Source organism: Mesoplodon mirus (genome assembly GCF_964341445.2).
Source record: "Mesoplodon mirus genome assembly, chromosome: 9".
NCBI lineage: Eukaryota > Metazoa > Chordata > Mammalia > Artiodactyla > Ziphiidae > Mesoplodon > Mesoplodon mirus.
Window position 1 is genome coordinate 113,144,854 of NC_138985.1, and position 14,001 is coordinate 113,158,854.

Consider the following 14,001-nt stretch of genomic DNA (forward strand, 5'->3'; position numbering starts at 1 on the left):
TCCCCTGGTCCCCGCTGGGTTTGCCTGGGATACAGTGGGAGAAACTAGGGCTCTAGGGCCGATAAGGACTGGACCCAGATCTTTGTGTTACTCGTGGCAAGTTTCTGAACCCCTCTGATCCTGCTGCTTCGTCTACAGAAGGATGGTAGCACAGAAAGTGCCTACCTGGTACCATGCTCGGCACCAAGATAGGTGCAGACTTCGCTACTTCCTTTTCCTTCCTTTTCCTTCACTCCAGTTTGCTGGGTACTGTGGTCTTATTTAGACATTAAACCCTTTTCTGATAGTGGATAAAAACTACAGAAGGTCCTGTCACTCACGGTATATTTTAATGGATTCTGATTTGTTCACTTTTGTATCTTAGTAGCTGTGAAAAAAACCCCAAGCTTCAACCTTGAATCGTTCCTTTTGTTGTTGCCAGGTCCTCATGCACGGGCGCGGCCGGGGAATGGCAGGTGCGATGGGCCGGGGCCGCCTGATGCCCAACAAGCAGAATCTCCGGGTGGTGGAGTGCAAGCCTCAGCCCTGCGTCGTGTCTGTTGAAGGGCTTTCTTCATCCACTACTGACGCCCAGCTGAAGAGCCTGCTGATGTCAGTAGGACCCATTCAGGTGGGTCACCTGGGGCCCCTTCTGTCTGTGCCCTTTGTCCTTCCCAAGACTCGGTTATTTCTTCATTTAAAATCCCGTTGTGTTGGTTACTTCATGTTAAAACAGTACTCTTGAGAAGAAAGACAAATATTTTATCTACTGTGCACACTTGATGCCAGAACTTTTGCCTTAGGGTTAGATTCTTTGGAAATTATCAGGTGCTCAGAAACGTTCTGAAATATTTATTCTAGCTGAACAAATTATCCTTTGAAATCCTCAAATTATCCTAAAGTTCTTATATGCACCCAAACACACACTCTTTTTGCTCTATCACACACTTGTTTTGTGTGTAACAGTTTTAAAATTTTAAAGTATTTAGCCTTTTGACCTTAATTTTCAGAAATAGCCTCACATGTTAACACCTGTGGAACTTGCTTTAGACTTTACAAATGTGAAATAATGGGGACTATATTTTGGTCTCTTAATTTTAAAACTCGCTAATTCTAAATGCGTGAAGATCTCTGCTGAGCTGGCTGCAGATAGGTCTCCAGTTGTGTTGTAAACAAACATTGCCACTGAAATCCCTGATCGCTCCAGCCTCTAGAGCCCTGGAGGTAAACCAGCGCAGTGGGTAGACCTGGTTTTCCTTGAGCAGTGTGTCTCTAGTCCCCAACTCTGGCCTTTCCTACCAGCTCCCCGCCTCCCCCACCGCCCGCCACCGAGTCACAGCCGTGAGCAGCACACCCCTCCGTCCTGCGCCAGGATCCGTGTCTGAGGCTGGAGCACTTCCGAAGGATGTTTGATGCAAATCGTAGGACGTGGAGTGTGAATGTTAGATTTCTGAGTAAAAAGTGCACAGAAAGGGGACTTCCCTGGCGGTCCAGTGGTTACACTGCAGGGGGCACAGGTTTGATCCCTGGTCAGGGAGAAGTAAGGTCCTGAAAGCGTCATGGCCAAAAAAAAAAAAGAACACAAAAAACACAGAGTGCTTTCTCTTAAGGTCTCTTGCTTCATGGGTTAATGGGGAAACAGAGTTGACACAAGTAATTAATTTTTAGTGTATTTTAAGCCTTCATCTACCATTGAGTGTTGACAAGAGTGAGGCGTAGGTGGAAGCCCTTCCGAGATGATGTCGTTGTTGAGGTTTAACTACTTCTGCCTTCATCCTTGGATTCTCAGAGAGGTGGTTAAGCTTAGTTTTCATGTGTATGTAATAACGAAACGTTAACCGGAGGCTGTGGCTTCTGTTTTTAGGAGGGTCAGTTTCCCAGCTGTGTGGTCAGGAGCGGCTTGTCAGTCATCAAGAGGTATTAAGCTCATGGCCAAGGAGAGTTGTCCTTGGACAGTCCGTCATAACACGGATTAATTTGCAGGAACAGAACTGGCATTAGAGAACTTACGATGTATTAAAATAGGGTTATCCTGAGTGGACTCTCAGACAGATGGCGGTTGAAAACTTGGGGTCACAGTTCACAGTTCACCAGGGAGCCTGGAGTTAAAGACCCGGGGCCTAGTCCAGTCTGTTCTCTGAGGGCTCGTGTTCCTGGTGTCTGCGTTTGGGTGGGAAGTGGTAGCGCTGTTGCTTTCCACATGTGACCTGCTCGTTTTCTGGACTTGGCTCCCTCCTCCGTAGTCTTGATAATTCTCTTGAGCATCCTTGAATGTGATTCCGTTTTCAAGAAGTGTGCATGGCAGTGCTGTTGCTGCCCAGCAAAGGTCAGCTTGGAGCCACTGCTAAAACGCCTAACCGTGGCTTTATCCATCTTAAAAACTGCATTTTGAGTTCTGCATTTTAGGGGCCATCTTTCCTCGCATTTGCCTTTTTAATTTATTTTTTCTCCTGTGCTGGAAAGAAGGATTAGAGGTCATTGCGTTAAGTAAAGTTGAACTGAGGGCACTTAAAGCCAGGCAAAAACAATGTCAAGTGTTTTAAGGGCTTCTCTTAACTAGAAAGGGAGAGGGAGATAGGAAAATGAGAGTGGTGTTTTCTGAGTTACATCAGGTACCCTGAAAGTGCCACCGTAAAAAATCCCGGAGGGTGATGGATGAATCTAGCACTTACTCAGTAGGGCACGTTTGTCCATCCCAGGGAGCAAAAAGCAGAGCTCTCATTTCTTGCCAGTCTTACTTAGTTCCGTAGAATGATTTTGAGGGAGAGTTCATAGATTTTTAAACACTGCATTCACAAAGTGCTGAGTTTCTCAATTTAAAAACAAACAGGGCTTCCCTGGTGGCGCAGTGGTTGAGGGTCCGCCTGCCGATGCAGGGGACGCGGGTTCGTGCCCCGGTCCGGGAAGATCCCACATGCCGTGGAGCGGCTGGGCCCATGAGCCATGGCCGCTGGGCCTGCGCGTCCGGAGCCTGTGCTCCGCAACGGGAGAGGCCACAACAGTGAGAGGCCCGCGTACCACAAAAACAAACAAACTGATCTGTCAATAGCAAGCTTCTGCCAGCATTAGATAGCTAAAGGATGATATTGCTAGGTATAAATTATTTAAAGGCGTTTATAACAAGACTTCATTGTGGTTTAACTATAAGTACACTTCAGACGGATGGCTAGGGGACCCAGGCCCCCTGCCCCGCTGCGCTGGCTGAGGAAGAAACGTGTGTCAAGCCTCTGGTGGGCTGGGCTGTGGTGCCACCTGGCGTTCACTTAGTGTAACAGCAAGAGGTGGTGTCTGGACTAGGAAGGCCGGTTCCTTTGGGCCTTTAATTATGGGAACGGCAGTAACAGCACGTCAGCTCTGCTGCTTTTCTGTGGCGGCGTCACTCCCCGGTTAGTGTGCTGTCCCCTTAACCTGTTCTCATAAGCCTCTCTAAAGAGTCCTTTTTAAAGACATTTATCTGTAGTCTCCCTGACAGAATAAGGAAAAATGATAGGATTTTGTAGAAGTGTTCTGACCAGTGGTAGAAATGACACAGGAAGCATCGCAGCGTGTTTGAGAGTCTCAGGTGAGAGGGTGCAGTGAGAATAAGCCCACCTGGTACTCTCTAGCAGTGATAGGGAAAGAATCAGAAAGGAGGTTCTGCCCGGACACTGGGGGGTCTTGCTCTTAGGGAAGGGAGGGGCCGGCTGGGTGCGTGTGGGGCTCCGGGAGGCGGACTTGTGCGGGGGCATGGGGGCTCCACAGACAGGTGAGCCTCGCGCAGGTGCCCCTCTGGTGACCGGCGCACGTTCCCAGGGAGCGGCCTCCCGCTGCGTTGCGGAAGACTGAAGCCGAGCTAACTCTTAGGGTGAGGAGGTGAGGTAGTTATAACTTCTGAACCCCTTTGCTTAGTTATCCTTACTTCCCTGTTTGTGGGATTTTACCTAAAACTGTTAAGAAAAATGTGTTATCCTATAGAGAAACGAAATGCCATGGTGTGAAAATAGAAGTATTTTCCTTGTTGTGATCATCACTAAAATAAAAAGGCGGCACTGGCCACGAGCAACGGCAGGGATAACAGCGGAGGCTTAGATCAGGCCAGCACGTGCCTGGCACCGCGCTGTTCACTTTTCCCCGGCGTCTTTCCTGATTTCTCCAACAACCCTGGAAGGTAGTCGCTAAACCGAGAGCCCGAGTGACCGGAGTGGCCATGGCAGCTCATTCTCGAAGCTGCCGGGCCCTCCGGGACGCGGCAGTGCAGCAGCAAGTGTCGGGCTTTGAGAGAGGGCTTCGGTTTCGGTCCCGAGTCTGCCGTTTATTGGTGTGCAGCTTCCCAACCAAGTACTTCACCTACGTGAGTCTCATGAACCACACAAGCTTGCAAACGCTGTCTCCTACCCCTTTCACCATTCCGTGGCGTCACCCGCAAGGGGGAATGGAAGAAACACGGAGGCCTCCACATGCCATTGAGGGAAAGCGTGTGCTCTTGAAAGGCCGCCTGTTGTCCCAGAGCAGAGTCTTCTGGGGGCTTCGCTTCAGGCTGCTGAGGAGAGGCCGTCCGGGATCCACCACGTTTGCCAAGCTCCCAACGCGGTAGTGCCAGGGAACCAGACACTTGGAAAGCCCTCATTCTGGCGGGTGTCTTGGGCCGCCCAGTGAGGGGGAGCCCTTTTGAGCAGTCGTGTAATGTGGGGTCACATTGGAGCATCTCGTTTCTGGGATGAGACCATCTTACCTTCTTTGCGTCTGGTTCTGACTGACCAGGGATGGCTGGTGGGTGATGTGGAGAAAGCTGGGATCTCAGTGAAAGCAGTTCAGTCATTTTGAAGTTCAGGACGTTTGGGAAGGAAAACACCAGGCATAGTCAAATGTAGACTTTCCGAAAACCGACGTCACGAGGTTTAAAGAAAATATAGCCGTGGCCGCATGATCTGAAACCGTAATGGGAAAAACTGTTAATTGGAGGCTCCCACACAGAGTTCTGAAAACAGTGTTGTAAATAATCCCAAAAGAAAAAAGAAGATTCCAGGCAGACCATGTGATAAGACACGGGCTGTTACCTGCAGGGCACGTTTGTACAAGATGAAGGTGAGTGTGGAAGAAGAGGGCCTCAGAATGTCTTTAAACTGTATCAGAGCAGAAAGAACAGCACTTAGGCCGTGGACACAAGAAGCCCAAACTACAGGACTCGAGGAAAAAACAGAATCGGCATCAAAAAAGACCGCACACGCTGCGATGATTAGTTAAATATGAACAGGCACGGGAGGAGTCGTTGATTTCCGTGAAAAGCAGCCTGAGACGCTGCCCCGTCACCAGCGAGAGGGTCGAGTGGGCTGTGCACAGAAAGGGTCCGGAATGAAGGGGTCGTGCGCCATGCTGCCCGAGGACTGGCTTGAGGAGCCCAACTGCGAGGCCAGAGAAGAAAAGGTTTAATGGGCATAGGCCAGCTGCCACCAACACGTGCAGGTGCCATCGCGTGAGAAAGGAGGACCTAGTGCGTGTCCCTTGATGGCTCCCAAGCTTTCCCTGGAGGCTGGGCCCACCCCAGGGTATCTTATCAGGTCTGGGGTGGAGCCCGAGAGAGTAGATTTCTAATGATTGATCAGTGGGGCTCTTGTTTGAGCAATTTCACTTGTTTAAAACAACTAATATCAATATCATTTTTGGCTTTAGGTTGATTCCTGAAGGTTCTGGGAACTGTTGGCCAGAGTGGGAGAATAGTTTAATTGATTTTCAGGACTGCAGAATCATTTCAGAATCCCCTTAACATCCATATGGGGATATACGTATACGTATAGCTGATTCACTTTGTTATACAGCAGAAACTAACACAACAATGTAAAGCAATTATACTCCAATAAAGATGTTAAAAAAAAAGAATCCCCTTAATATTGTAATTTATTAGTATACATGGACATGAACACAAGCTCTTTCTAGAAAGAGGAAGAACTTTTCCTAATCAGGGGAATTCGGCCAAGGTTCTGAACAGCATGGACATTTTTCTGGACTTAAATTGTAGGTTGTCACAGCTTTTCTACTGTTAATGTAGTGCCTTGTGGCAGTTCAGTCAAATGGCCCTGAATGGGATGGCTGAAAATAAGCAAAGGAAGCGGCCAACTAAAGGAGTATTTTAACTGGTATTTTGCTACTTACAGTAGCACAGTTATTCTCAAATTTTCTGCAGACGTCTTGTCTCTGAAAAATGAGAACTATATCAGGGTGGGCGTGAGCAAGTTAGCCTGTCTCTCCGAGGGCCAGTACTGTATTTGTGGGGGAGATGGGGTGGGGTCAGAGTGAGTGTGTAGACTGGAGACAAAGTTTAACTCTTCGTTCATTCTGGGTGAATTGAAGTGTTTAATTATTTGGAAGTGGGCTACTGATTAGCAGAAGCACATATTTTCAAAGTAGAAGCTGGTGATCATAATAAGTTTTTAGCTTATTAGTGGACAGTGTCTTTTCCTCGCTTCCCAGTAAAGTGATCGCTAATACTTGTCGTTTTGGTGGGTCAGAAATGGTTGAATATTGACAGTTTTAGCAATTCAATGTTATATCTGAAAATAGGTTTTGTTTTTCGGAAAAGGGTGCAAAAATGTCAATAAAGGGGAACAGACAGAAAACAAATTTTAAGACAGTGTTCTTATTACTTTTGTTGACTATTGAGAACCAACTCCTTCCTGTGATTTAAAAATTTCATTGAGGGACCTCCCTGGTGGTCCAGTGGTTAAGAATCCGTCTTGAAATGCAGGGGACGCAGGTTCCATCCCTGGTCGGGGAACTAAGATCCCACATGCCACAGGGCAACTAAGCCTGCGTGCCACAACTAGAGAGGAGCCCGTGCGCCTCAACGAAAGATCCTACATGCTGCAACTAAGACCTGACGCAGCCAACAAATAAGTAAATAAATATTAAAAAAAATTCATCAAAAGTTTATGCTCTCTTGATTGATACCTTCTCAATCAAATTGAGCTTTAAACCACTTAGATACAGATAAGCTGTCTTCTTACCTCTTACCTTATAAATTGGTAAATGGTAAAGAGGAAGCTTCATGTCTTCATTCCACATTGTGAAATCACCTAGAGGAAATGACATCTAGACATGCTTTTTCTCAAAAGAAGAGCATAGTATTTTCAAAATCCAGATTCCATCTGTGAATTGTAGAGTGTGCATAATTATTTGTGATACCATAACAAGTTAGTTTTTTCTTGTCAGTTCCTAATTGAGCGATTTTTGTAGTTTTGGACAAAATAAGTTTAGGTAAGTTCTTCTAAGTCTTGTGGTAAGAACTGCCACAGTGATGGCAGCAGTTAGCATGAAGCTGTGCCTGCACATCAGCGCCCTCCAGCACTGCAGCCGTGTGGCCGGAAGAGGAAAAGGGTGCCTGAGGCGCCCGAGATCGAATCAGAAAGCAGGGCCTGGTGGGAGGTTCTGCTGCAGTGCTTGGGTTGGACTTGTGACTTGAAGCAGGCTCTTACCCACCTTCTTCTCTGGCCTCCTCTGGTGGTGACAGGACAGCACGGCATTTTCTCTTGCATTTTCTCTTCAGGAGCAGTTCCAGAAGAGCTTCAGCAGCTGGAGATGATTCAAGAATAAGACACAGAGTGGGCGTGAGCCGGAAGCTGGGGCTGGCAGAGAAAACAGGTCTTTGTCAAGTAACAGAAGTGGAATTTGAGAGGCCAGAAAAGCCGCATGCTGACAGTGTGTCCAAGAGAAATTAATTGATGGCATTAATTAAAGACCAAGTTGCTGAGCTTTACTTGTCCAGTTAACTTAATGATAAGTGAAATCATCAAGAAAAATCTTCTGCGTCTGGTTTTTATATCTGAAAGAAGAGGAAAACTCTGGTAACTACTAAACTGGTTTCAGAAAACCAGGCAGACAGAGCTCACTGCTGCCTAGTGGCTGCCTCTGTCACCTCCGGACCTGGTCCTTGCACTGGTCCAGGTCTGGTTGGTGATGTGCCCCGGACTATCTGACTGCTCCTCCGAGGGGAGCCTGTGTGCAAACCTTAGTGCCATGTAATGTGGAGACTGGAAACTGTTTATTTCTGTGTGAAGCACTGAAAAGCAACTTTTTAGAAAGAATATTTTTTTAGCGCTGTCCTGGTCATGTTTTACTCATGGGAGTTCTGTGTTTACTAAAATGGAGAGTGCTTATTTCATTTACAGTATACCTTTTTTTTTTTTTTTTGCGGTACGCGGGCCTCTCACTGCTGTGGTCTCTCCCGTTGCGGAGCACAGGCTCCGGACGCGCAGGCTCAGTGGCCATGGCTCACGGGCCCAGCCGCTCTGTGGCATGTGGGATCTTCCCGGACCGGGGCACGAACCCGCGTGCCCTGCATCGGCAGGCGGACTCTCAACCACTGCGCCACCAGGGAAGCCCTACAGTATACCTTTTTTGAACATATTTCAAGGAATTGATATTTTGGCTATGTGCTTTTGTTGTAGGTCTTTGAACAAATGCTTTAAAATGAAACAGCCACGTGTGTAAACACTTCCAAAGGGTTGTGTGTTACCATTAGTTATTTTTTCTGGCTGTTAAACGTCACTGGACAGAAGCCCAGACACAGCAGACGGTTCCCCGCCACTGAGTCCTGTGCTGCTTCCTCAGGCTGTGTCCCCGTGGTAGCAAGGCCCCCCTGCCACTTTGCTCATTGCCCCAGACCACATGGCAAGTCACCAAAATGCTTGAGAAGGATCAGACTCGAGAGTGGGGCCCGCTGAGAAATCCGAATTCTCCTCCAGCCCATCCCTCCCAAATCCTAGAATCCTACATCCCCAGGCCTCGGGGAAGCACAAAGCTGGCCCTTGTCCTCAGGGCAAGTGTGAGGGAGGACCAGTGTAAGTTCACTGTCCCTGCACCAGTCTCTTCACTTGATGGATCCGTCTTCTTCATGAACTCAAACAGTAGCCTCAGGAATGGTTGTTTCAGATCCTAAAGATCTAATTTTTTTTTTAAGGTTTTTTTGATGTGGACCATTTTTAAAGTCTTTATTGAATTTCTTACAGTATTGCTTCTCTGTTTTGGTTTTTTTGGCCACGAGGCATGTGGGATCTTAGCTCCCCGACCAAGGATCAAACCCTCACCCACTGCACTGGAAGACAAAGGCTTAACCACTGGACCGCCAGGGAAGTCCCCTAAAGGTTTAATTTAAGATGCTACTTCTCTCAGACCCTTTAAAGCACAGACCGTGACCAAATTGTGCTGATGGTTGCCACAGACACAGCTGCCCCTCACTGTGGCCCACCTACATATATGAAACCCTTAATTTACCCCAGTGGTAATTAGGAGGTAACTGCCCACTCTGACTGTGGGGTCCCGTTTCATTACAGCAGTTCCTCCTGTATAATGAGTATTGTGCTTTTAAAAAGCTGACTGAGGGCCCCGTGGAAAATCGCCTGACAGGAAGACGTGAAAGCAGAAAGTAACTCTCCGAGGACACCTGTCCTGGGCCTCCCCAAGAAGGCTTAGAGAGATGAGGTGGCTGACGGGGCAAATGGTGGAAGGTCTTATATATATATGTATATTTATTTTATTTATTATTTTTTGGCCGCGTTGGGTCTTCGTTGCTGTGCGCGGGCTTTCTCTAGTTGCGGCGAGCAGGGGCTACTCTTCGTTGCGGTGCGTGGGCTTCTCATTGCAGTGGCTTCTCTTGTTGCGGAGCACGGGCTCTAGGCGCGCGGGCTTCAGTAGCTGTGGCTCGTGGGCTTAGTTGCTCCGCGGCGTGTGGGCTCTTCCCGGATCAGGGCTCGAACGTGTGTCCCCTGCATTGGCAGGTGGATTCTTAACCACTGCGCCACCAGGGAAGCCCCCATGATGGAAGGGAGGTCTTAACACCAAGCTGTGAGGATACGAATGAGTGCTGCTCAGGGCAGTGACTTACTGGAGCACTGTTGTTGGATAGATTATCTGGATAGATTACAAAACATTGCCGGGGAGGTAGAATTAGTTTGTTTTAGTGATCTAAGGGTCAGCCTGGACTCAAATTTTGCATTAAATCTGATGTAAATAAATAAATAAATAAATAAATAAATATTTATATATATATATATATATATTACACCCTATACAACAGGATTCTAAAGTATTTCTGTTATCTTCCTTCAGAGTTTACAGATGCTTCCCCAGCAGCGGAAAGCCATAGCCAAGTTCAAGGAACCCGCTCATGCATTAGCGTTTCAGCAGAAGTTCCACAGGTAGTCTTGGATTCCCTGGTGACAGATGGGAGATGGGAGGGGTCTGTTGCTGCCGCCTGCTGTCTGTCTCTGCGGAGACGCACCAGGGGTGCAGAGAGAGGGCACGCCACCTCCTTTTGTGACGTGGGTGGTTACTCCTGGCTTTGTGTGGATCTTCTCTGTCACTCTGCATGTTTTCTTCTACTTGATCAGATGGCTGCTGATGTGCAGAGGTAGCTTAATGGTCATTGTTTCTTTAAATCCCCACAGGCATATGATAGATTTGTCCCACATAAATGTGGCCCTGATCGTTGAGTGATTTCTGGCAGGAGAGCCTGACCGTAACGCTGCACACGCGCTGTGGAATTTCTTCCCGGGAGCTGCTGCGCAGAGCCCCGCAAGCTTGGGTCTCTCCGTCCGCAGCCCTGCGTGGCTGTTGTCCGGAGCGCCCAGCGGTCCAGCACTGATTCCAGAAGAGCTGGCCTTACGGGACGCGGCAGACTCGACTCGGTGTTAGATCGCTTCACATTCTCTTGTCACCACAAAGAACTACAGGTTTCGCTTTCTTTTGTGTTCAAAGTGCTTACAATGCATGTACACATCGTTCCTCGTGATCTCATGTATGATCGATTACAGCGACCTAGAGTGAGTAAAGAGCATTAACGTCACAAATTCTCAGTAACTTTCACAGCAAAGAATATTTGATAATGGTTGCACTTATCTTCAGTGCAGGCTAGATGAGCGTTTTCTCAACCAGCTTCACTTGTTTTACTGTCTCAGAAAGCCCTCAAAAGGCTCTTGTAAAAACGTAGGTTAAAATTCGGGTGATTTTGATTGGCAGTTGCATATCCTGGAAAGCAGGGTATGAGGGTGGTTGGGAGTGGTGCCAAGTGTGTGGCCGATTCTGCTTCTTGTAAATATTCCAAAAGCGCCAACTGTATAGTCCTAGTTCCAAAGGGAACGCCCCTTTTTATACTCGTCCTGAGGGCGGCAGAAGTGCTGCTGGGTATCGTCACGCGCCCCCAGGCTGAGAGCAGGTGTCCGGCCGCCCTCGCCTCCAGCCCTCGCTGGGCTCCCTCCTAGGCGAGCTGCGTAGCATACCTGCCAGGTGAGGAGGGTAGGACAGCCGGAAGCTTTCGCAGGGCTGTTTTTTCCTCTTTTTAAATGCAGCCCCAAGTGGCATATTCATGTCACCGGCTCTGTGACGCATATAGAACATTCTTGGGCAACCTGTGATTAAGATTTTCTTTTTTGAAGGCCTTTTGAGCAGGGGCTGCGCTGTCCTTCAGTGGACCCGAGAGCGAGGGGACGTTTGCGCTGGCTTGTCGTTCTCCGTGGCGTGTGGCGCAGTGTGTCTCTGGGATGCTGGGTAGGCTCCTTCAGGTGAGAGACACTTCCTCGAGGCCCTTAAAGTCATCTGTAGTAAAATTCATTCTGGGCAAACGTGGAAAAAAGTGCCTTATTGTATTTCTGCTCATGAAGGAGTTTCACTATTTTGGATGGATTCTAACGTGGACCTGAACTATTTGAGCAAATGATACCGGGGCATACTCAGACTTTTTAGCTATATTTTATACCTAAGATTTCCTGTGATATTTATTAATGGAATTAAGGGAAATAGAAGCCTGTTACCACCGGTTAATGCGTCTGGTTAGTCCAGCGAGGACCAGATGTGAGCAGGAAGCCCCCTGCAGCAAGGTGTCCCTCCCTCTCAGCCTTCTCTTGGGAGCTAAGACACAGGTCATGTGAACTTGTATCTTCTTATTTTCACAGTTGAAATTTTATATTACTTTTTCAAATTAAGTTACCAGAACCAGAGGAGGAGAGCATTTCAGACCCTGGGAGACTTTTTGTAGCATTGATTCCACTGTGGTACCGTGTGCTGGGAGTGAGCCTGGAATGTGAAGGTGGGTGTTGATGGCTGCTCTTCAGAAGATTTCGGTTCCAGGAAACTATAGGCACTCATAGAACACACTAGAACACCGCCCGCCCCGAGCTGAGGTGCCTGGCCACCCGTGTTCCAGAAAGCCCCTTCCTAACCCTTGGGAGGTGGTGGTGTGTGCCAGCCTGGCCCTGGGTGCTCCAGTGGAGCATCCAGATGGCCAGTGGCCACTGCCCACGTCCTCACAAGTAGTAGATACAGGTGTGTTCACAGGTTAGGAGCGTAGCTTATGTGGCTCAGTCCACAGAGAGCTGCGTTGAAGTGGTGAGTTGGATAGCGTGCAGGCACCACATAGGAGAGATCCAGACCACTTCCCCGCCCTGGGCAGCAGGAAGGCTTACAGTTAATGGACTTATCATCGAGGGCTTAATGACGCAATGAGCTGAGTTTACAAAATTTTACCGCTTTTTGAAATAGTCTGAGTATGTTGTGGCTTTGAAACTAAAAATCTGCATGTTGTCTCTGAAAAGTAGCCATTCAGGCATACTTTCTTCTAGTTAGTGGTAAGAAACGAATCCTATTTGGGCACCTTTGTTCAAGGCAGACCTCACGGCTACTTTAAGGTCTGTTTTTGTGTTGTCTGAGTCTGACGGGTGCCCCGGAACAGGTGTGTGTCTGTAACAGTCTACACACAGAAGTAAGCTTTCTCTTGACAGAAGGTTCTTGAAAGGCCTAGTCGAGCCGGGCCTTCCGGAAAGGACTGGTTTAGAAAGGCTTCCCGCGGTCGCCTCCTGATGCACAGGGCCCCTGGGCACGGGCTCTGTTAGTGCCAGCCAGGCCTGGGAACAGAGGCTTGGTTTCCTTGAGGGAAACTGGAAAAGGAAAGAAAGAAGCAGAATTAGAAAGGAACGTTATTTCCATTTTCGGTGCACTTCTCGCAGTGAAATCAGACCACCGTGATGAGCTGAACCCTCTTGGAAGATCTGCTGCAACCATTATCTTTGTTCTTTCTTTATCATGCATTTAAAGGGTATGCAGGAGCAGTTAACATACCATGTAAATACGGACCTCTTAAAACTAAATGTTACTGGAAATGCTTTCAGTTCAACAGCATCTTAGCTATTTGTTAGTTCTTTTGTGTTGTCTTATCAAAGTTTAATGGATACAGTTCCGTAATTGTTGATGTGTTTGTGTGTATATTCGATTTTTATAAAGATGGTAGTAAGTCAATACATTTATCCTGACCTGTGTATTATTTGTTCACAAATTCAAGAAGCCAGTAAATATCAGTATATCTCATAAGGTAAAGACAGTAGGTGACTGTGTGGACCTGAGGTGCTTTTTCTTTTTGCATTATATCTTGTTTTGATCTTATGCTGTAATAGAAGCTCACTTAGCTACTTACCTGAGCATAACCTTGCACTACCGTTGGTCTGGCCACATTTGTTAAATTCTTATACTGATATCCTTCTTAAGGAGAAATATCGTCTCTTTTTTCCAAAAGAAACATTGCGGGTTCCCCCCTTTCTGGACAGGCAGCATGCTAAGTAGGTGTCTGTGCCCTCTCCCCACCGGGGAGGGCGGGGAAGGGGATGGGGGGAGGGGAGGGGAGGGGGGCGTCATCATAACTATTTCTAATTGGGGGTCTTCCTTCTCATGATTTGTAAAGGTCCTGGATAAACAATTGTTTATGCTTGGTTCTGTAGCGTTTCTGAATTGTGACAGCTTAGATCCTGCACAAAGGGGTCTTTTTTTTTTAAAGGGCATTTGGCTTAAGTATGCAAACACACTTTGTTGCTGGAAGGAGGCTGGGAGAGGTGTCCAGGGTGAGGGAAGAAGGAGCCTAGATGTGGGGCGAGGAGAGTTGTAGCACGGAGGGGTGGTGACGAGGGTCCATCAGAGGCTTTATTCTAACACGCTGGCTCTACACAGGAGTCAGCCGGTCTGGGGGGGAGGCCTGCGGGCGGGCGGCGGGCACGGTGGGCTCGGTAG

General features: G+C 47.9%; 1 protein-coding gene across 3 annotated transcripts in view; it reads left to right on the forward strand.

Annotated features, from left to right (window-relative positions):
- The window catches only part of RBM33 (RNA binding motif protein 33), a 114,935-nt gene extending 101,361 nt beyond the window's left edge, over positions 1-13,574 (forward strand). For all 3 annotated transcript variants that reach the window (XM_082632962.1, XM_082632964.1, XM_082632963.1), the window contains 3 exons: positions 422-610; positions 10,060-10,148; positions 10,398-13,574. In XM_082632962.1, coding sequence (XP_082489088.1) covers positions 422-610; positions 10,060-10,148; positions 10,398-10,446 — 327 coding nt within the window. In that variant the 3' untranslated portion in view covers positions 10,447-13,574. The remainder of the gene's footprint in view (positions 1-421; positions 611-10,059; positions 10,149-10,397) is intronic.
- Positions 13,575-14,001: the final 427 nt, after the last annotated feature.